Raw genomic sequence first — 23,862 nt, forward strand, 5'->3', positions numbered from 1 at the left:
TGGTTATTGTAGGTACATAGCTGGAGATGTCAGACTGGTGGTGACATGATGGTGCCAGGCACGGGCTCAGGGCTGTGACACCCGACACCCCCACCGATCAGCTGTTGGGTGAAGAACAAGTGCTGTGACCTCTTCACTGCTGATGAAGAACAGCTCTGCCCCATTGTCCTTGAAATGTATTGAGCTGCTGCGGGCCATGTGACAAATATAAGTGACATCACTGGCTGGTGAAGCGGAAGCAACACACGCTGCTGAGAGGTGGGGGTGCCAGTGGTGGGCAACCATCTCATATTGATGACCTACCCTACGTAGAAGTCATATATATTGTGCCATTTATGCCCCATTTCCTCCTTTGTCACATGGTCGACTGATTGTCTCACTTTGACATCAGGAAATATGAAACTTTTTTTTTAATATTGCCCACTCTATTCCTCTGCATATCTGGGTACTTAAGGAACTTTGATGGAGTCTTTACAGGTCCTTATAGGGATCCTATCATTAAAACTCAATTTTTTGTCCCTAATACTTAGGTATAACCTTAAGAAAGGTTATTCTTCTACTAGCTTTAGATGTCTTCTCTGAGCTGCCGTTCGGTATAAATCCCGGTTTTCATCAGTAGGCAAATGAGTTCTCTCGCAGCACTAGGGGCGTCCCCACTGCTGCAAGAGAACTCTCCAGCGCCGCCTGCATCTTCTTCAGGAACGGGTCTTCTTCCGGCGCTGGCTTCAAACTTCTAGGCCTCGGGTAGCTGACTGTGTATGCCTACCGGCCACAAGAAAATGGGCGCTTACAATACTGTGTAAGCGGCCATTTTCTTGTGGCCGGTGGGCATGCGTGGTCGGCTTTGCCCGAGGCCTAGAAGTTTGGAGCCAGCGCCGAAAGAAGACCCTAAAGAAGATGGAGGCGGTGCTGGAGAGTTCTCTCCCAGCATTGGGAACGCCCCCAGTGTTGCGAGAGAACTCATTTGCCTACTGATGAAAACCGGGATTTATACCGAATGGCAGCTTGGAGAAGAGATCTAAAGGTAGGAGAAGGATAACCTTTCTTAAGGTTATTCTAAAATTGAGTTTTATTGATCGTATCCCTTTAAGCAGCAGCAGTTACACATACACCTCTGCACTACTACACGTGACGCTTATAAGGAGCCTTTAAGATGTACTCCTCACATACTTGACATTCACGCAATTCACGTACATGGATCATACCCCTTCTCTAAGTGATTTTATAATTGTAATATTTCCTGATGCGAGAAAGACAAAACTGTCCTAAAATGTTCTTTATTGTATGGCCGTACAGTCTAAGGATATAAATAGTCCTGAGTTAATGGAGTAGTCTAGGGATAGAAAACGATATGTCTTCTTCCAGAAACAGCATCACACCTGCCTAAAGGTTGGTTGTGGTATTGCAGTTCCGCCTCAGTCGAGTGGCAATACCGTACACCACCTATGGACAGGTAGGGTGCAGTGTTGGAAGAAGACAGCCATCTTTTTCTATTTTTATTCCAAGTGATTTGTCGCTGGTCATGGAAACTTGAAGGCCTCCTGCTCATGGAGGAACATCCACCAGAATTTCTGGCCTGCCATTACACCACCGCAGACCGGCTTTCATGAGGTAGTCCCGGATATTCAGATAGATTTATTACGTAAGGCCTCTGTAGGTTTTAGTCCATGTTCTCTTCTGATTCAGAAGACTGGTTGGCTCAGGGTACAAGAAGACTGTAGACCCATGGCCAAGGCATTGTTTTCATTTTGAGTTGTTCCCAAGAAGGAGGAGATGCAGAGTGTAGATGAAACCTGGAGTCCCTGGGTCCCGCCATTGTAGGGTATGATGAAGGGTCTAGTGGTCAGTGCCTTTCAGAATAATCTCTACGTATTCGCTGAGTTGTTTAGTTTTTTAGTCCTTTCGTTGTAATGTTCTCGAGCTCATCACTGTTCTGTAGTGCGGCGCCCACAAAATGTGAAAAAACACGATTCATGTACCGCTGGTGAATGGGAAAGAGACCGTCTAAGAAGCCAATGTGTCCACCATGGGCCGTGACCAGCAGAGCAACGTATGGATGTGAGGAGGCTTCATCCAGGGGAAGTGCTGTGACAGGAGACATTAGTATATATTTATTACGTGTATATACCTGTCTATAACAAACCCCCACTAGATAGCCAGGATCCGATGCAGATAGGAGGTCCGTTTCCAATGACAATGGTCAGCCCAAGTCTAAGAAACTTGGTCCACATGATGCGGCTTGACTTAAACCTATGATGGTGTTAGCCTTAGAATGAATACTAGTCTGCTATCCCATACTAACATGGTGGTGTAAGTATGGGCCATGATTGTACTGAAGACCTTGGCATCATAAATCACAATAATGCTGTGTCCAGGTCGGCCAAGCCGTGGCCAGTCTAGAAAATGGTCCCGTCACACAGACCATAGTGCTCTGAACAGCCATCTAAATTGTCCCTCACAATGATATGAAGGACTCAAGTGTTGGCATGAAGGGTTACCCATGATATGAAGGACCTCCCCATAAATGGCTGTGTATGTTCTATTCTGCAGTGATCACGAGCATCGGATCAGACCAGTCTTCACTTTGTTGCCCACCATTAGATCAGATGGTTATGGCCAACTTTGATTGATGAAATAATCGATATATAGGTGTCCGACCACATGAGGTAAGTGGATCAGAGTCGGTGGTGTCATCCTATCTCGAATTGCCAACTAATGACTGATCTTAAGCTATGTATAAGGTAGGGGGATTAGATATAAGGATGATGGAAGTGATACTACGGTGTATAGTCATCTCAGTCCACCTTATGGCTCACCTTCACCTGGAGAGAAAGGGTCATCTGCGGCGTTGAGGCACAACAAGGGTGTCTTGATCTTCTCCAGCTTGTTGTGCGGGCTGGCATGGTGGTAATAGTCATCACAAGAGTCGTAACCAAACACGATGGACGTGTAACGCTCGTCAAACTCTCGGATGGAACGAGACTGGAACAAAAGACCAAAAACGTCAAAAGACTGATGAAGAAGTAAAGTGCGTCGGATATGCTCGTACTTCAGGATTTTTGCATCTAGAAGCAGGCACTTGTTTTCCTCCTACCTGAACCTGATTTGTCCAGCCCTGACTATCCTGTCCTGAGATCCTCTTCAGCAAGACTGGCCCAGCTATAGCATATTAGTGGTTGGAAATGTCTAGCTATAAGGATTGCCTAGCTCTTGCTGAAGACCTTTACGTCCAATTGGTGATATGTTTGAGTATATATCCCGGACCTCCCGATACATGTGAACCTTCTCACCTGTAAGATATGGTCCACGTCTAGAACTTTACCAATAACTTCACGAAACCTACAAAACAAGAGGCACAGAGTTGTGGGGATGAGAAGAAGAGCGGATTGATGGTAGAAGGACATGATGGAGAAGCTTCTATTCAAGTTCTTCTTACTTATGTACTGTTTGGCGGAGTGTAGTGGTCAACAAGTGATTGAATAATCGGTAATTTAGCGGCTGCTCCAGGGATTCAGTAGACACAAAGACATTCCATGGGGTGGAGTAGACGAGCGCCGCACACAGCTGAGATCTGTGACCAGTGACAGCCAAATAATTTATCAGCAACATCCTACAAAGTGAGGGGAAAAGAAAAATCACTAGGAGGTATGAGATGAGTAGGAGCCATGGTCGTACTGGTGATAGTTGGCATTGTTGAGGAGCAGAGTTAGCATTGGTGAGGAATGGGGACAGCGATGACGGTGAGGAGCGCGGTTATTATCAGAGATTAAGATGAGGAGCTCGGTTTGTATTGGTGATGGTGAGGAGCGCGGTTATCATCAGAGATTAAGGTGAGGAGCTCGGTTTGTATTGGTGATGACGGTGAGGAGCGCGGTTATTATCAGAGATTAAGGTGAGAAGCTCGGTTCGTATTGGTGATGACGGTGAGGAGCGTGGTTCATATTGGTGATGACTGGGAGGAGTGTGGTTAGTATCTCTGAAAGACAAGTTTCAAATGTTCCCAGAGCCAGAAGATATGTGACAAAAATACTTACCCTCCTATTGACACCCCCACTGCCACAAGAGGAGCAGCTGGATGGCGACTATGGACATGGCTGACCACCCTGGCCAGGTCATCTGTGTTGGCAGCACAGAAAGTGCGGTGAGTCTGTGGAGAGACAGAGGACGTCAACCCCTGACCACCCAACCCATAGGTGACCGTGGGGCCATAGATGACCGGTACTTACCAGCAATTTCTCTCCTCCAAAGCCGCGGTTATTAAACACAACACACCTGCCAAGAGCAGAGACACCATCATGTATGGACCAAAATGCACTAAATATGACCCCCAAACATAACCTATATAACCCTAAGCGTATATTCACATGGCTACAAATCTTTTCTGTACATCTGAATGGTTTTGTATCTGCAGCAAGTGTGTGGATTTGTGGAAGCCCCATATTATAGAGACTACTTACATCTCGTGGTCCTTACCTGTAGCCGTCCCTCTTGGCCTGTCTCACCAGGTGCAGCATGTAGGATTGCTGACTATTTCCTGTAAGGCCCGGCAATAGGATAATAGTGGGGCGCGAGTCAGAATCCGGGAATTGGCGACTCTCATCGTTGTCCATCCAGTCTAGAGATATCTGGCCGCCATCTTCAGTGCTAATAACCTCACTGCATGGAGAAACCACAATGTGACACCAGTATGACATGACATGGAGGAGATGGCACAGAGTAAACTCCTCATACTCCTCATAGTAAACTTACTGATCAGATCTCAAACCTGTTACAAGGAATACTGTAGGGGGTCACTTACTTTTTGTATGAGACTTTAGGTCTAGAGGCCAACATGACTCTGAAAATGGTCTGTAATCTACCTCCAGAACACCAGAAGGTTGGGCAGAACTTTTCCAACACTACCGGGCAGTGAGACTCCAGGAACCAGCGCAGGGGCCCCGAAGACACGAGGCGAGGTCTCTGCACAAAAAAAGTTACAGAAATCCACTAATATGGTCCAGATCCAGGAACCGTAAGAGGCGTTACAAACAACTGTATATCATCATGTATAGGATATCTACAGAGAGGACAAGAGTAGGACTGAGGAGACTAGACAAAATGGAGAAGTCTGGAAGGAGACAGAAATCTGAAATGGACAGAGGGGTCTTAAGGAGAATGGAGGCGTTAGGAGGGACCTGCATAGACACAGAAAAGTCTGAAGGGAACAGGGTCTGGATGGGAAACATGGATTTGAAAGAGTATAGACCAGTCTGGAGGGAACCTGGAGAAGGGATGCAGGAGGACGGAGAAGCCTGGATGGGACATAGGAGCCTGGAAGGGAACATAGGAACCTACAGGAGGAGAACAGAGGAGCATGGAGGGGAACATAGGAACCTACAGGAGGAGAAGAGAGGAGACTGGAGGGGAACATAGGAACCTACAGGAGGAGAACAGAGGAGCCTAGAAGGGAACATAGGAACCTACAGGAGGAGAACAGAGGAGCCTGGAAGGGAACATAGGAACCTACAGGAGGAGAACAGAGGAGCCTGGAGGGGAACATAGGAACCTACAGGAGGAGAACAGAGGAGCCTGGAAGGGAACATAGGAACCTACGGGAGGAGAACAGAGGAGCCTGGAGGGGAACATAGGAACCTACAGGAGGAGAACAGAGGAGCCTGGAGGGGAACATAGGAACCTAGGGGAGGAGAACAGAGGAGCTCTGGAGGGGAACATAGGAACCTACAGGAGGAGAACAGAGGAGCCTGGAAGGGAACATAGGAACCTAGGGGAGGAGAACAGAGAAGCCTGGGGGAGGAACATAGGAATCTACAGGAGGAGAAGAGAGGAGACTGGAGGGGAACATAGGAACCTACAGGAGGAGAACAGAGGAAACTGGAAGGGAACATAGGAACCTACAGGAGGAGAACAGTGGAGCATGGAGATGAACATAGGAACCTACAGGAGGAGAACAGAGAAGCCTGGAAGGGAACATAGGAACCTACAGGAGGAGAACAGGAGCATGGAGGGAAACATAGGAACCTACAGGAGGAGAAGAGAGGAGACTGGAGGGGATCATAGGAACCTACAGGAGGAGAAGAGAGGAGACTGGAGGGGAACATAGGAACCTACAGGAGAACAGAGAAGCCTGGAGGGGAACATAGGAACCTACAGGAGGAGAACAGAGAAGCCTGGAGGGCAACATAGGAACCTACAGGAGGAGAAGAGAGGAGACTGGAGGGGATCATAGGAACCTACAGGAGGAGAAGAGAGGAGACTGGAGGGGAACATAGGAACCTACAGGAGAACAGAGAAGCCTGGAGGGGAACATAGGAACCTACAGGAGGAGAACAGAGAAGCCTGGAGGGCAACATAGGAACCTACAGGAGGAGAACAGAGAAGCCTGGAGGGAAACATAGGAACCTACAGGAGGAGAACAGAGGAGCATGGAGGGGAACATAGGAACCTACAGGAGGAGAACAGAGAAGCCTGGAGGGGAACATAGGAACCTACAGGAGGAGAACAGAGGAGCATGGAGGGGAACATAGAGGAGAAGAACAGAGGACCCTGGGGAGGAACATAGGAACCTACAGGAGGAGAACAGAGGAGCCTAGAGGGGAACATAGGAACCTACAGGAGGAGAACAGAGGAGCCCGGAAGGGAACATAGGAACCTAGGGGAGGAGAACAGAGGAGCCTGGAGGGGAACATAGGAACCTAGGGGAGGAGAACAGAGGAGCCCGGAAGGGAACATAGGAACCTACAGGAGGAGAACAGATGCTCCTGGATAGGAACCTAGGGGAGGAGAACAGAGGAGCCTGGAGGGGAACATAAGAACCTAGGGGAGGAGAACAGAGGAGCCTGGGGGAGTCTATGGGGAAACAAAGACGTTTTGAGATATTTGTGACAATGATGATGGAACCCTAAATTATGGTTGTATACATGAGTTACAGGTCATTTGAAGTAATAGATGATTGTGTTGCATTTGTTTTCTTGTGTAGAGATTAGGTGAGTCTTTCATGGACGGCAGTCCTAGCTGTCTGACCTCTCCCCTATATACTCCTCCTGAACCTGTAGGTTTTGTTCTTCTAAACACTGAATAAACCTTAGTGAGAGTGAGAGCAGAGGTCAGGAGGGAGGGGGGCTAATATAGGGTATTATCAGAGTCAAGGTCAGGAGCGAGGGAGACTATTGCTAGAGTCTTATCTGCTCATGTTTTATGTTTCTTTTGTTTGGGAATGTCCTCGGGGTTGGAACATTAAAGTCTCTATTTATTGACCCATTGAGGAGTTTATTCACCTTTCTTGGCACCAGACACCTCCGGGTCTATTGTGTAATGACAGTAACCTCTATTACAATATTGTCTGACCATTGTCTAAGCAATGCTGCCTATATCACTCCCTGCTACCTCCTATATCACTCCCTGCTACCTCCTATATCACTCCCTGCTACCTCCTATATCCCCCCTGCTACTTCCTATATCACCCCCTGCTCCCTCCTATATCACTCCCTGCTACCTCCTATATCACCCCCTGCTACCTCCTATATCCCCCCTGCTACTTCCTATATCACCCCCTGCTACCTCCTATATCCCCCCCGCTACCTCCTATATCACCCCCTGCTCCCTCCTATATCACTCCCTGCTACCTCCTATATCCCCCCCGCTACCTCCTATATCACCCCCTGCTACCTCCTATATCACCCCCTGCTACCTCCTATATCACTCCCTGCTACCTCCTATATCACTCCCTGCTACCTCCTATATCACTCCCTGCTACCTCCTATATCACTCCCTGCTACCTCCTATATCACTCCCTGCTACCTCCTATATCCCCCCTGCTACTTCCTATATCACCCCCTGCTCCCTCCTATATCACTCCCTGCTACCTCCTATATCACCCCCTGCTACCTCCTATATCCCCCCTGCTACTTCCTATATCACCCCCTGCTACCTCCTATATCACCCCCTGCTACCTCCTATATCCCCCCTGCTACTTCCTATATCACCCCCTGCTACCTCCTATATCACCCCCTGCTACCTCCTATATCACCCCCTGCTACCTCCTATATCCCCCCTGCTACTTCCTATATCACCCCCTGCTACCTCCTATATCCCCCCCGCTACCTCCTATATCACCCCCTGCTCCCTCCTATATCACTCCCTGCTACCTCCTATATCCCCCCCGCTACCTCCTATATCACCCCCTGCTACCTCCTATATCACCCCCTGCTACCTCCTATGTCACCCCCTGCTACCTCCTATATCACCCCCTGCTACCTCCTATATCACTCCTGCTACCTCCTATATCACCCCCTGCTACCTCCTATATCACCCCCTGCTACCTCCTATATCCCCCCCGCTACCTCCTATATCACCCCCTGCTACCTCCTATATCACCCCCTGCTACCTCCTATATCCCCCCCCCGCTACCTCCTATATCACCCCCTGCTACCTCCTATATCACCCCCTGACTGATTTAGGGTACTATCAAGGTCATGAGGGAGGGGGGACTGATTCAGGGTATCAGAGTGCAGGGCAGGAGGGAGCGGTGCAGAGACTTTGTACTTAGTAACAGAGCAGAGAGGAATTTGTCACTGTAACTATGAGACTGACCCGACATATCTGTGTCCAGTAGTAAAGGAGCCAGCTGACCCCAACACCCAGGAACAGGGGCGTCCAACCAAACTGTGAGGACTGATGGCGAGATCCTTCCTGCATGTCGTCTGCTGCACCTGGAGAAAGACAAGACAGACTTCACTGCACGGAGTAATGTACAAAGGAGCAGAAACAGCGTAACAAACAGCGCAAGACAAGTCAGAGAACGGAACACCGAACAATGTAATAAGTAATAGAATACACCAGGGTTACATGTGACATAGAATACCAAAGACTGTATCTCACCCTGTATCTCACCCTGTATCTCACACTGTATCTCACACTGTATCTCACCCTGTATCTCACCATATCTACACCCACACAACACTATTACCCTGCAGTCGGACACAATACCTTGAACTTCTTGTCTCTGAATGTGACAGTAGACACAGGAGAAGCCGACACAGGCCCCTCCCACACTGAGGCCTCTGCCGCCATCTTTGTAATGGGAAGACTTCTTTAACCCCTCAGTGTCCAGACAGGGAAGATGATCAGAAAGAAAGTAAATCTATAGGCGCCCTCCACTCTGCACTCTGCCGCCTGTAGCTGGGGATTATATAATACTGACCCCAGCCCGTATATACTAGGATAATAAATAGGAAGAAGAATAACAGTAGTGATATAATAATCCATGTAATATATAACAGTAACAATACAATACTATAATATCACTAGATGTGTCTATATAAGAATACTATAAGTAATAAATGTATGACAGACATAATATAATACTGCTCTACTACCACTAACCCTGAGTCACATGACCAGTACACACCGGAGTGCGGCTGTATCAGTCTGCTTAAAATTTCCTCGAGGTCGCTATAAATATGGGAAGTGTTCTTTACTGTAAGAGCTGTATATCTGTGGAATAGTCACCTCAGGAGGTGGATCTTACTGTAACAGCTGTATATCTGTAGAATAGTCACCTCAGGAGCCGGTTCTTACTGTAAGAGCTGTATATCTGTAGAATAGTCACCTCAGGAGCCGATTCTTGCTGTAAGAGCTGTATATCTGTAGAAAAGTCACCTCAGGAGCTGGTTCTTTACTGTAAGAGTAGTATATCTGTAGAATAGTCACCGTAGGAGCTGGTTCTTTACTGTAAGAGCTGTATATCTGTAGAATAGTCACCTCAGGAGCTGGTTCTTTACTGTAACAGCTGTATATCTGTAGAATAGTCACCTCAGGAGCTGGTTCTTTACTGTAAGAGCTGTATATCTGTACAATAGTCACCTCAGGAGCTGGTTCTTTACTGTAAGAGCTGTATATCTGTAGAATAGTCACCTCAGGAGCTGGATCTTACTCTAAGAGCTGTGAATCTATAGAATAGTCACCTCAGGAGCTGTTTCTTTATTGTAAGAGCTGTATATCCGTAGAAAAGTCTCCTCAAGATCTGGTTCTTGCTGTAAGAGCTGTATATCTGCAGAATAGTCACCTCAGGAGCCGGTTCTTACAGTAAGAGCTGTATATCTGTAGAATAGTCACCTCAGGAGCCGGTTCTTACTGTAAGAGCTGTATATCTGTGGAATAGTCACCTCAGGAGCTGGTTCTTTACTGTAAGAGCTGTATATCTGTAGAATAGTCACCTCAGGAGCCGATTCTTGCTGTAAGAGCTGTATATCTGTAGAATAGTCACCTCAGGAGCTGGTTCTTTACTGTAAGAGCAGTATATCTGTAGAATAGTCACCTCAGGAGCCGGTTCTTACTGTAAGAGCTGTATCTCTGTAGAATAGTCTCCTCAGGAGCCGGTTCTTTACTGTGAGAGCTGTATATCTGTAGAATAGTCACCTCAGGAGCTGGTTCTTTACTGTAAGAGCAGTATATCTGTAGAATAGTCACCGTAGGAGCTGGTTCTTTACTGTAAGAGCTGTATATCTGTAGAATAGTCACCTCAGGAGCTGGTTCTTTACTGTAAGAGCTGTATATCTGTAGAATAGTCACCTCAGGAGCCGGTTCTTACTGTAAGAGCTGTATATCTGTAGAAATGTCACCTCAGGAGCCGGTTCTTACGGTAAGAGCTGTATATCTGTAGTATAGTCACCTCAGGAGCTGGTTCATTATTGTAAGAGCTGTATATCTGTAGAATAGTCACCTCAGGAGCTGATTCTTACTGTAAGAGCTGTATATCTGTAGAATAGTCACTTCATGAGCCGGATCTTACTGTAAGAGCTGTATATCCGTAGTATAGTCACCTCATGAGCCGAATCTTACTGTAAGAGCTGTATATCTGTAGTATAGTCACCTCATGAGCCGAGTCTTACTGTAAGAGCTGTATATCTGTATAATAGTCATTTAAGTAGCTGGTTCTTTACTGTAAGAGCTGTGAGTCTGTAGAATAGTCACCTCAGGAGCCGATTCTTACTGTAAGAGCTGTATATCTGTAGAATAGTCACCTCAGGAGCTGTTTCTTTATTGTAAGAGCTGTATATCCGTAGAAAAGTCTCCTCAAGATCTGGTTCTTGCTGTAAGAGCTGTATATCTGCAGAATAGTCACCTCAGGAGCCGGTTCTTAGAGTAAGAGCTGTATATCTGTAGAATAGTCACCTCAGGAGCCGGTTCTTACTGTGAGAGCTGTATATCGGTAGAATAGTCACCTCAGCAGCCGGTTCTTACTGTAAGAGCTGTGAATCTGTAGAATAGTCACCTCAGGAGCCGGATCTTACTGTAAGAGCTGTATATCTGTAGAATAGTCACCTCAGGAGCCGGATCTTACTGTAAGTGCTGTATATCTGTATAATAGTCACCTCAGGAGCTGGTTCTTACTGTAAGAGCTGTGAATCTGTAGAATAGTCACCTCAGGAGCCGGTGCTTACTGTAAGTGCTGTATATCTGTAGAATAGTCACCTCAGGAGCTGGTTCTTTACTGTACGAGCAATATATCTGTAGAATAGTCACCTCAGGAGCTGGTTCTTTATTGGAAGAGCTGTGTATCTGTAGAATAGTCAACTCATGAGCCGGATCTTACTGTAGGAACTATATATCTGTAGAATAGTCACCTCATTAGCCGGATCTTACTGTAAGAGCTGTATATCTGTAGAATAGTCACATCGTGAGCCGGATCATACTGTAAGAGCTGTATATCTGTATAATAGTCATTTCAGGAGCTGGTTATTTACTGTAACAGCTGTATATCTGTAGAAAAGCCACCCCAGGAGCTGGTTCTTACTGTAAGAGCTGTGAATCTGTAGAATAGTCCCCTTAGGAGTTGGTTCTTTACTGTAAGAGCTTTATATCTGTAGAATAGTCACCTCAGGAGCCGGTTCTTACTGCAAGAGGTGTATATCTGTAGAATAGTCACCTCAGGAGTCGGTTGTTTACTGTAGGAGCTGTGAATCTGTAGAATAGTCCCCTTGGGAGCTGGTTCTTACTGTAAGAGGTGTATATCTTTAGAATAGTCTCCTCAAGAGATGGTTCTTTACTGTAAGTGCTGTATATCTGTAGAATAGTCACCTCAGGAGCTGGTTTTTTACCAGAAGAGTTGTGAGTCTGTAGAATAGTCACCTCAGGAGCCAGATCTTACTGTAAGAGCTGTATATCTGTAGAATAGTCACCTCAGGAGCCAGTTCTTTACTGTAAGAGTTGTATATATGTAGAATAGTCACCTCAGGAGCCGGATCTTACTGTAAGAGCTGTATATCTGTAGAATAGCCACCCCAGATGGCCGATTCTTACAGTAAGAGCTGTGAATCTGTAAAATAGTCCTCTCAGGAGCTGGTTCTTTACTGTAAGAGCTTTATATCTGTAGAATAGTCACCTCAGGAGCCGGTTCTTACTGCAAGAGCTGTATATCTGTAGAATAGTCACCCCAAGAGCTGGTTCTTTACTGTAAGACCTGTATATCTGTAGAATAGTCACCTCAGGAACTGGATCTTATTGTAAGAGCTGTATATCTGTATAATAGTCATTTCAGGAGCTGGTTCTTTACTGTAAGAGCTGTATATATGTAGAATGGTTATCTCAGGAGCCGGTTATTACTGTAAGAGCTGTGAATCTTTAGAATAGTCCCCTCAGGAGCTGGTTCTTTACTGTAAGAGCTTTATATCTGTAGAATACTCACCTCAGGAGCCGGTTCTTTACTTTAAGAGGTGTATATCTGTAGAATAGTCACCTCAGGAGCTGGTTCTTACTGTAAGAGGTGTAAATCTGTAGAATAGTCTCCTCAAGTGCTGGTTCTTTACTGTAAGTGCTGTATATCTGTACAATAGGCAACTCAGGAGCCGGTTCTTACTGTAAGAGCTGTATATCTGTAGAATAGTCTCCTCAAGAGCTGGTTCTTTACTGTAAGTGCTGTTATTCTTTAGAATAGTCACCTCAGGATCCGGTTCTTACTGAAAGAGCTGTATATCTGTACAATAGACAACTCAGGAGCCGGTTCTTACTGTAAGAGCTGTATATCTGTAGAATAGTCACCTCAGGAGCTGGTTCTTACTGTAAGAGCTGTATATCTGTAGAATAGTCACCTCAGGAGCCGGATCTTACTGTAAGAGCTGTATATCTGTAGAATGGCCACCCCAGATGGCCGATTCTTACAGTAAGAGCTGTGAATCTGTAAAATAGTCCTCTCAGGAGCTGGTTCTTTACTGTAAGAGCTTTATATCTGTAGAATAGTCACCTCAGGAGCCGGTTCTTACTGCAAGAGCTGTATATCTGTAGAATAGTCACCTCAGGAACTGGATCTTATTGTAAGAGCTGTATATCTGTATAATAGTCATTTCAGGAGCTGGTTCTTTACTGTAAGAGCTGTATATACGTAGAATGGTTATCTCAGGAGCCGGTTATTACTGTAAGAGCTGTGAATCTTTAGAATAGTCCCCTCAGGAGCTGGTTCTTTACTGTAAGAGCTTTATATCTGTAGAATAGTCACCTCAGGAGCCGGTTCTTTACTTTAAGAGGTGTATATCTGTAGAATAGTCACCTCAGGAGCTGGTTCTTACTGTAAGAGGTGTAAATCTGTAGAATAGTCTCCTCAAGTGCTGGTTCTTTACTGTAAGTGCTGTATATCTGTACAATAGACAACTCAGGAGCCGGTTCTTACTGTAAGAGCTGTATATCTGTAGAATAGTCTCCTCAAGAGCTTGTTCTTTACTGTAAGTGCTGTTATTCTTTAGAATAGTCACCTCAGGATCCGGTTCTTACTGAAAGAGCTGTATATCTGTACAATAGACAACTCAGGAGCCGGTTCTTACTGTAAGAGCTGTATATCTGTAGAATAGTCACCTCAGGAGCTGGTTCTTACTGTAAGAGCTGTATATCTGTAGAATAGTCACCTCAGGAGCTGGTTCTTTACTGTAAGAACTGTATATTTGTAGAATAGTCACCTCAGGAGCCGGTTCTTTACTGTAACAGCTGTATATCTGTAGAATAGTCTCCTCAGGAGCTGGTTCTTTACTGTAAGAGCTGTATCTCTGTACGATAGTCACCTCAGGAGCTGGTTCTTTACTGTAAGAGGTGTATATCTGTAGAATAGTCACCTCAGGAGCTGGTTCTTACTGTAAGAGCTGTATATCTGTAGAATAGTCACCTCAGGAGCTGGTTCTTACTGTAAGAGTTGTATCTCTGTACGATAGTCACCTCAGGAGCTGGTTCTTTACTGTAAGAGGTGTATATCTGTAGAATAGTCACCTCAGGAGCTGGTTTTTGCTGTAAGAGCTGTATATCTGTAGAATGGTCACCTCAGGAGCTGGTTCTTTACTGTAAGAGCTGTATAATTGTAGAATAGTCACCTCAGGAGCTGGTTCTTTACTGTAAGAGCTGTATAATTGTAGAATAGTCACCTCAGGAGCCGGTTCTTACTGTAAGAGTTGCATCTCTGTACGATAGTCACCTCAGGAGCGGGTTCTTTACTGTAACAGCTGTATATCTGTAGAATAGTTACCTCAGGAGCTGGTTCTTTACTGTAAGAGCTGTGAGTCTGTAGAATAGTCACCTCAAGAGCTGATTCTTACTGTAAGAGCTGTATATCTGTACAATAGTCACCTCAGGAGCTGGTTCTTACTGTAACAGCTGTATAATTGTAGAATAGTCACCTCAGGAGCTGATTCTTACTGTAAGAGCTGTATATCTGTAGAATAGTCACCTCAGGAGCTGGTTCTTACTGTAACAGCTGTATATCTGTAGAATAGTCACCTCAGGAGCCGGTTCTTTACTGTAACAGCTGTATATCTGTAGAATAGTCACCTCAGGAGCGGGTTCTTTACTGTAAGAGCTGGATATCTGTAGAATAGTTACCTCAGGAGCCGGTTCTTTACTGTAACAGCTGTATATCTGTAGAATAGTCACCTCAGGAGCTGGTTCTTTACTGTAAGAGCTGTATATATGTAGAATAGTCACCTCAGGAGCTGGTTCTTACTGTAAGAGCTGTATATCTGTAGAATAGTCACCTCAGGAGCTGGTTCTTTACTGTAAGAGCTGTATATCTGTAGAATAGTCACCTCAGGAGCTGGTTCTTTACTGTAAGAACTGTATATTTGTAGAATAGTCACCTCAGGAGCCGGTTCTTTACTGTAACAGCTGTATATCTGTAGAATAGTCTCCTCAGGAGCTGGTTCTTTACTGTAAGAGCTGTATATCTGTAGAATAGTCACCTCAGGAGCTGGTTCTTACTGTAAGAGTTGTATCTCTGTACGATAGTCACCTCAGGAGCTGGTTCTTTACTGTAACAGCTGTATATCTGTAGAATAGTCACCTCAGGAGCTGGTTCTTTACTGTAAGAGCTGTATCTCTGTACGATAGTCACCTCAGGAGCTGGTTCTTTACTGTAAGAGCTGTATATCTGTAGAATAGTCACCTCAGGAGCTGGTTTTTACTGTAAGAGCTGTATATCTGTAGAATGGTCACCTCAGGAGCTGGTTCTTTACTGTAAGAGCTGTATAATTGTATAATAGTCACCTCAGGAGCCGGTTCTTACTGTAAGAGTTGCATCTCTGTACGATAGTCACCTCAGGAGCGGGTTCTTTACTGTAACAGCTGTATATCTGTAGAATAGTTACCTCAGGAGCTGGTTCTTTACTGTAAGAGCTGTGAGTCTGTAGAATAGTCACCTCAAGAGCTGATTCTTACTGTAAGAGCTGTATATCTGTACAATAGTCACCTCAGGAGCTGGTTCTTACTGTAACAGCTGTATAATTGTAGAATAGTCACCTCAGGAGCTGATTCTTACTGTAAGAGCTGTATATCTGTAGAATAGTCACCTCAGGAGCTGGTTCTTACTGTAACAGCTGTATATCTGTAGAATAGTCACCTCAGGAGCCGGTTCTTTACTGTAACAGCTGTATATCTGTAGAATAGTCACCTCAGGAGCTGATTCTTACTGTAAGAGCTGTATATCTGTAGAATAGTCACCTCTGGAGCCGGTTCTTTACTGTAACAGCTGTATATCTGTAGAATAGTCAGCTCAGGAGCTGGTTCTTTACTGTAAGAGCTGGATATCTGTAGAATAGTCACCTCAGGAGCCGGTTCTTTACTGTAACAGCTGTATATCTGTAGAATAGTCACCTCAGGAGCTGGTTCTTTACTGTAAGAGCTGTATATCTGTAGAATAGTCACCTCAGGAGCTGGTTCTTACTGTAAGAGCTGTATATCTGTAGAATAGTCACCTCAGGAGCCAGTACTTACTGTAAGAGCTGTATATCTGTAGAATAGCGTCCTCAAGAGTTGGTTATTTACTGTAAGAGCTCTATATGCTAAATCCGATGGTGACTTCTCTCTTCTTATTCTTCTGGACCTCTCTGCAGCTTTTGACACTGTTGACCATCATCTCCTCCTCACTATGCTCCGCTCAGTTGGCCTCAATGACACTGCGCTCTCCTGGTTCTCCTCTTATCTCTCAGACCGCACTTTCAGTCTATCATTTGCGGGCTCTGTTTCCTCCCCTCTTTCCCTTGCTGTTGGGGTTCCTCAGGGCTCGGTCCTCGGCCCCCTGCTCTTTTCTCTCTACACAGCCCCCATTGGACAAACCATTGCCAGATTTGGCTTCAGGTACCATCTTTATGCTGACGACACCCAATTATACACATCTTCCCGTGACATCACCCCTGCACTCATACAGAACACCAGTGACTGTCTCTCTGCTGTCTCTAATATCATGTCCTCGCTCTGACACTAAATCTCTCCAAGACTGAACTACTACTGTTTCCACCATCTAACAGATCTGTCCCTGATATATCCATTGCAGTCTCAGGCCTTACTATAACTCCTAGGCAGTAGGCCCGCTGCCTCGGGGTCATGTTTGACGCAGACCTTTCCTTCACCCCTCATATTGAATCACTCGCACGTTCATATCACCTCCACCTCAAAAACATCTCCAGAATACACCCTTTCCTTACCAGAGATACACTAAAGACACTTATTGTCTCTCTGATTCATTCTCGCCTTGACTACTGTAACTCCTTACTAATCCGTCTTCTCCTCACTAAACTCTCCCCTCTACAATCTATTCTGATCTGCAGGTTTTACAGATGATGCAGTGAAGGAGCTGTATAGTCTAGGCAGTGCAGGGTTATGGATTATGCAGCGAGGGCGCAGTGCTGGTCTGGCAGTGCAGGGGTTACAGATGATGCAGCGAGGGCGCAGTGCTGGTCTGGCAGTGCAGGGGTTACAGATGATGCAGCGAGGGCGCAGTGCTGGCCTGCAGTGTAGGGGTTACAGATGATGCAGCGAGGGCACAGTGCTGGTCTGGCAGTGCAGGGGTTACAGATGATGCAGTGAGGGCGCAGTGCTGGTCTGGCAGTGCAGGGGTTACAGATGATGCAGTGAGGGCGCAGTGCTGGTCTGGCAGTGCAGGGGTTACAGATGATACAGTGCAGGAGCAGTATTGTCCAGGCAGTGCCGGGTTACAGATGATACAGTACAGGAGCAGTATTGTTCAGGCAGTGCAGGGGTTACAGATGATACAGTGCAGGAGCAGTATTTTCCAGGCAGTCCAGGGGTTACAGATGATGCAGTGAGGGCGCAGTGCTGGTCTGGCAGTGCAGGGGTTACAGATAATGCAGCGAGGGTACAGTGCTGGTCTGGCAGTGCAGGGGTTACAGATGATACAGTGCAGGAGCAGTATTGTCCAGGCAGTGCCGGGTTACAGATGATACAGTACAGGAGCAGTATTTTCCAGGCAGTCCAGGGGTTACAGATGATGCAGTGAGGGCGCAGTGCTGGTCTGGCAGTGCAGGGGTTACAGATAATGCAGCGAGGGTACAGTGCTGGTCTGGCAGTGCAGGGGTTACAGATGATGCAGTGAGGCAGGGCAGTGTGGCTTGCAGGGAGGAGTTGAGGCTGCACTGAGCAGATGACAGAGGTTTTGCACAGAGAAGGTAAGTGCCACGAATACAATTATTCTATTCTTCTAATGCTGCAGATATGGAAATGTATAATATAATGTCTATCCTCTGTAATATACCAGCGGTCACATGACCAACAGACCACACAATACACTGACAATCTACTACAACCCCCTGTAGGACTGGATCCCTGCACAGCATCATAATACAGATCTATTACTGTATACATAGAGGACTACAACCCCCAACATGACCGACCACTGGATATACTCATAATACAACTCTGTTATAATGTATATATAGAGGACTACAACCCCCAGCATGACCCACCACTGGTATACTCATAATACCACTCTGTTATACTGTATATATAGAGGACTACAACCCCCAACATGACCGACCACTGGATATACTCATAATACATAGTGGACTACTGAGTTTTCACATCTGTCACACAGTCAGCTCTGCTCGATAGTCCTGGTGGAGTAGTGTATTTGCAGAGGGAAGACCCTGCTCCTGAGCACATCTCTGTATTCTCCAGTCACAGCGCCCCCGCTGTCCATGGTTGTGTCTGGTATTACAGATCTTCCCCTCTGCTCCTGAGCACATCTCTGTATTCTCCAGTCACAGCGCCCCCGCTGTCCATGGTAGTTTCTGGTATTACAGCTCTTCCTCTCTGCTCCTGAGCACATCTCTGTATTCTCCAGTCACAGCGCCCCCGCTGTCCATGGTTGTGTCTGGTATTACAGATCTTCCCCTCTGCTCCTGAGCACATCTCTGTATTCTCCAGTCACAGCGCCCCCGCTGTCCATGGTAGTTTCTGGTATTACAGCTCTTCCTCTCTGCTCCTGAGCACATCTCTGTATTCTCCAGTCACAGCGCCCCCGCTGTCCATGGTAGTTTCTGGTATTACAGCTCTTCCTCTCTGCTCCTGAGCACATCTCTGTATTCTCCAGTCACAGCGCCCCTGCTGTCCATGGTTGTGTCTGGTATTACTGCTCCGCTCCTTTATTCAGTGCTATAGCTGTGAGGTTTGGTTATTGCTGTGTCCACCATATAGCAGGTGATCCCTGTTATTTTGCACGGGGAAGGGGTGTGTGTTTATGCGTGTGTGTGTGTGTGGGAGGGGGGGGGGTAATATATATAATATATAGGAGGACCTGTCACTTTCTGCCCCGGGGCCTCCTTGGTTTGCTCACTAACCCTTGAAGGTGCAGGAGGAGACTTTACACGTCTCTTATCTGGGGCTAAGAAGCTCAGTAAACAGTTGTTGGCGCCTTCTCCGGGCCCAGCGCCGGGTCACCTCCTGCACGTCCTGGAATGTTCCCACGTATGAATGATGGGAGTTGTACGCCTGTTTACTCTGCAAGAAACAACTGGATCTGATTGGAGTCAGGAAAAGATTTGATGGTGATTTTTCCAGAGGCCGATGCTGGCGGGGTGGTCAGTGGTGGACACGACCTCAGGACACGGCTCTACCGGACACTAATATTTCTCTTCCTCTGCAGAGATTCCACCATGAGGGGTTGGCTTCTGCTCCGGCTGCTGCCGCTGCTCTTCGGCCATGGCCTGGCGGCTCCCAGGACAGACAGCAGGTAAGCGGGACAGGACATTGCATGACATACACACAAGGACAAAAAACCACGGGAAAGAGAAACCCCACAATGGTCCCAGAAATAACCGGAATCTGACACAAGTAACAACAAATAAAAACTCTATGAAAATGAACAAATGAAAGTCAGACTTTGAGTTTTGCTCCTGACACGGCCTCGACAGAGGTGACGGTTCCCTTAATATTTTGTTGCACCTTTTTGGACAATTGCTGTGATCAGACGATTCCTGTAACTGTCAGTGAGACTTCTGCCCCTCTCCGCAGGGATTTTGGGCCCCTCCTCTGCTCCGGTTGTCTCAGGTGTGAAGGGGCCTTCTCCAGACGACATGTTTCAGCTCCTTCCAATAGGATTTAGGTGCGGGCCCATAGAAGCCACTTCAGAATAGTCCAATGTTCTCCTCTTAGCCATTCTTGGGGGGTTTAGCTGTGTGTTTGGGGTCATTATCCTGTTGACCTGCGACTGAGACCAAGCTTTCTGACACTGGGCAGCACATGTCTCCCTTGATAGTCTTGAGATTTCATTGTACCCTGAACAGATTCAAGACCCCTTGTGCCAGATGCAGCAAAGCAGCCCCAGAACATGTGTCACAGTAGGGACAGTCTTCTTTTCAGGATAGGTTTCATTTTTCCATCTGATGTGCCTGGCCAAAAAGTTTGATTTTTGTCTCATCCGCCCATGGGACATTCTCCCAGAAGCTTTGTGGCTTGTCATCTTGTAGTATGGCAAATTACTTGTGTCAGATTCTGGTTATTTCTGTGACCATTGTGGGGTTTTCTTTCATTAAACGAGGGGGACAGTTTTGTCCACCTGTGTAGAGGTTGCCATTTCTTATCACCATCTTCCTGCCATGGGTCTCCACTAGCCTCGGACAATATGGGGTCAAACTACCACATACTATAATGACTAAGTCCTTATGCTATAGCCGGTGGCCTCTATGTTGGCCCATCTAGATACTGGGCAGGGAACTGCAGTGTGGCCCCACAAAGGTGAATGGCGCCAGTTTCAGTTCCTGCACCTCAGGATTGGTGAATCCCAGAATCCCATTACGTGAGTTCCAGAATCACATTAAAGAGCGACATGTGGACCATGGGTGACGTGTGAACCTGAAGAACCATCATGTCAGCCACTGGTGTCCATACTGAGCTCTCATCTGTAGATATAAAAAGCACAACAAAATTCCTGTCCTCCTCCTTCACAATATCCATGACCTCTTACTCCAAGATAATCCTGTTTTCTTCCACCAGGATATTCCTGCCCTCCCTCTCAAAGGTAATCCTGTTCTCCTCTGCCCTTCTTAACCATAATACACCTGCCCTCCTCCTCCAAGATAATCCTGTTCTCCTTCTCCGAGGACATACTTCTGTCCTCCTCCTCCAACATACTCCTACCGTCCTCCTCCATGGTACCCCTGTCTTCCTCATCCAAGATATTCCAGTCATCCTCCAAGATATTCCAGTACTCCTAATCTAAGATACTCATGCCCTTTGACCTTCTTCCCTAATCCTCCAAGATACTCATCTCTTTCTCCTCCAAGATATCTATCCCCCTGCCCTACTCCTCAAAGATGTACCGGCCCTCCTCCTACTAGATACTCATGTTCTCCTGCTACAAGACACTTCTGTCCTCCTCCAAGATATTGGTGCACTTCACTTGAAGACTTCTTGTTCCTGTTGGGGTGGGATGAGGGTTTCTAGCTCCTGTAGTCTTAGGGCTTTCACTAGAAGGGGTCCATGTTTATTTGACTATAGGACCTTCAATCCACACTGGTTGGTTTGATGGACATCTTCTTATATCTACTGATAATATCCCCATATACTCATCCATTCCTCCATGTAGTAATCTCAGATGTCTCCTCACAGGTCCGGGCAACCAGACGCCATCAACATAACAAACCCATTTACCCCAGGAGAAGAACATCTCAGGTGAGAGTCTTTGGAGAGCTCAAGCAAAATGCACCAGAATTCTGGCATGATTTGCTCCAAAATTCATGGTACACCATATTTATAAAGATCTTTAGATACTTTTAATACTTGTACCAAAGGGAAGGGCTTAGCAGAAAGGGGCAAGGCATCATGGGAAGTGGGCACAGCCTATGATGGCTTCCTTCAAGCAGATGTCTCCGCAGGTCTTGATGTCCTCAGTAGTGGCTCCTGTCTAGAAAGAAACCAATGTAGGAACGAGGGCCTGCTCCTCAGGATCAGGGCTGGACTGTAGGTGAGGGAGTCGATAGTTGTCTTCAGTCCATAATATATGGAGGGGATCTGCTGGTCTGGTTCCTGCAGGAAGTAACTTATGAGAGGTTCTTGGTGTTCCTGCAGGTTCCTGAGGTCAGGATATATCTAGTGTGGTGTCATATCTGATCCTATCTGCTCTCTTCACAGTATCCTACATGGATATCTACAAGAAAAAGATCCACTGGGAAAAAACGACACAAACATGACCCGAGAGACAGGTGAGCGCGACAATCAGAGCTCTCCTCCCTACTCCACAACACCTGATGCTATGGATCGGTGTCTGATAACACTGGTCTCCTAAATTCCCCTCATTCTCTGATGTACCCAATTGTCTGTAGATCTGGCCCGTAATGGCTATACACATTAGATAAATGTCAGCTGTAGATTTCAGCAGGGCTGGTTATCTCATGAGTATTTGGGAGGGCCAAGCCTTCCCAGACAGATGATGTTTGTAGAACATGGAATTTCAACATGCCCAATCCATAGTTCTCGCAGGAGATAGACAAGAAGCTGCCCACTCTCCTCACCCCAGTGAGAACCCTTGGCCAACCTGAGCATTCATGTGTATGAGGTGGGTCAGGGGGACAATCTGTCATTAGAAGCTATAATAGTGATGTGGGTGTCTTCAAAATGAGACCTTTGTGTATTAGAAGTAATCGAACATTTCACTTTTCTTCTGCTTTCAGCCATCTTACACCTCTTTTTACTCCATGACTATGACAAGAGTGGACTTCTGGATGGTCTGGAGCTCATGCAACTGCTTTACGGCATCCTGACAAAGGATCTGCAGGAGAAACCCACCGAAGACGCGGTAAATGTCCCACCATTGTATTTTCTTCCCATCACAGAAGTGTGACAATCAAGTGACACATAACTTCAGCCCATAAGTTCCTAGATTGTGGTCGTTGGAGGATCTAGTTTATCGGTGGACTTCCTCTCTTCTTGTTGTATGTTATATAACATGATTATATAGGTGGCACCTAGAGAGTCCTCCCAGCATCCTCCGAGGTCCATCGCTACTACAGTCCATCATAACAATGCCAAAAACACTTAGCCAATCAAGCTGCCTTTTGTATCTAGTTTTCCAAGTCATCTCCATAAACCAATACCACCAGTTCTCGATGGACTGACTAACACAAGTTCTCGTTGTCTCATTAGGTTATTTCCATAGTCGATGAAGTCCTGGAGACACAAGATATTAACCTGGACGGACTCCTCTGTGCCCAAGAACTAGTGAATTCTGTAAGCTATAAAGACAAGGAGTCAATGGCTCCTGCTCACATTGTAATTCCACCTCCTATGGGGGTCCCAGTCGAAGAACCTCCCGCTCCTGTGGACAATGACCTCTCTGATAAAGAAAACACTGACCAGCCAGAGATGCACCATCAACAAGCACAGGACAATGTACCTTCAGATCACATCGATGAGCCGGCCATTCCACTTGCGGAGACCGTGAGCAGTCAGGAAGAACCTGATGAGGACCACAATGAGGACGTAGTGGAGGAGGTCATCAGTGATGTAGAAGCAGTGGAGATGCCAGGAGAAGAGGAAGAGGATAAACCGGATGATGAGATGTAAACGTTGTGTCCCTCACATGATCAAATACTTGAAATCAAAGAGTGTCCCCCCCTAAAGTCCAGAGACACCAAGTAAACCCCGCAGTCTCCTCTTCTTGCAGGTTCTCCGCTTCCTTCAGCTGTTTTTTCGTCACATATCAGGGTATGTGGTAACAATTATCATCACATCTTCTACCACTAACCCAACCCTATCTCAGCACATCCAGGCGGAGGACCCTGTGGAGATGGATGTGAAGCCACCCAGTATGATATGACCAAGGAATGGCAGAATAAAAGTTGTAAGACGACGATTTGGGGGTTAATATTCGTTGGGGATTCTGGTATTTTAGGGGGAAATGGCCTTACTTGATGGTTGCATTTGCACGTTGTCTCTTGGCCCCATGTCCACAAGGAGATGCCTTATGGTGCTGGAGACATCATGTGACTGTCATGGCTGATTGATCTTCCAGGATGAACTCCGCCATTACCTTAACTTATTGTCTGATACAAGATGTAAAGATCCCGCCATCGGCCTTTGACCCATCATTGTGGGGATAAA

At 46.4% G+C, this 23,862-nt stretch overlaps 2 protein-coding genes across 3 annotated transcripts; one reads left to right on the forward strand and one right to left on the reverse strand.

Moving 5' to 3' along the window:
* Positions 1-1,084: 1,084 nt before the first annotated feature.
* On the reverse strand, positions 1,085-9,050 carry ABHD1 (abhydrolase domain containing 1). The gene is made up of 10 exons (XM_075269397.1): positions 8,966-9,050; positions 8,590-8,708; positions 4,799-4,959; positions 4,474-4,656; positions 4,227-4,272; positions 4,035-4,147; positions 3,437-3,610; positions 3,291-3,339; positions 2,817-2,982; positions 1,085-2,085 (listed from the first exon to the last, which is right to left on the reverse strand). The coding sequence occupies exons 2-10, from the start codon at positions 8,692-8,694 to the stop codon at positions 1,886-1,888; spliced, it is 1,197 nt and encodes a 398-aa protein (XP_075125498.1). The 5' UTR covers positions 8,695-8,708; positions 8,966-9,050; the 3' UTR covers positions 1,085-1,885.
* Positions 8,780-23,862, forward strand: CGREF1 (cell growth regulator with EF-hand domain 1). Of its 2 annotated transcripts, none has more exons than XM_075269399.1 (6): positions 8,780-8,814; positions 19,409-19,495; positions 21,373-21,435; positions 21,895-21,965; positions 22,434-22,558; positions 22,906-23,862. In XM_075269399.1, exons 2-6 carry the CDS (start codon positions 19,419-19,421, stop codon positions 23,323-23,325), a joined length of 756 nt encoding a protein of 251 aa, XP_075125500.1. In that variant the 5' UTR covers positions 8,780-8,814; positions 19,409-19,418; the 3' UTR covers positions 23,326-23,862. The 2 variants fall into 2 exon arrangements, with proteins under 2 accessions (XP_075125500.1, XP_075125499.1); XM_075269398.1 differs by lacking the exon at positions 8,780-8,814 and adding an exon at positions 17,760-17,933.

Source organism: Leptodactylus fuscus, chromosome 3 (genome assembly GCF_031893055.1).
Source record: "Leptodactylus fuscus isolate aLepFus1 chromosome 3, aLepFus1.hap2, whole genome shotgun sequence".
NCBI lineage: Eukaryota > Metazoa > Chordata > Amphibia > Anura > Leptodactylidae > Leptodactylus > Leptodactylus fuscus.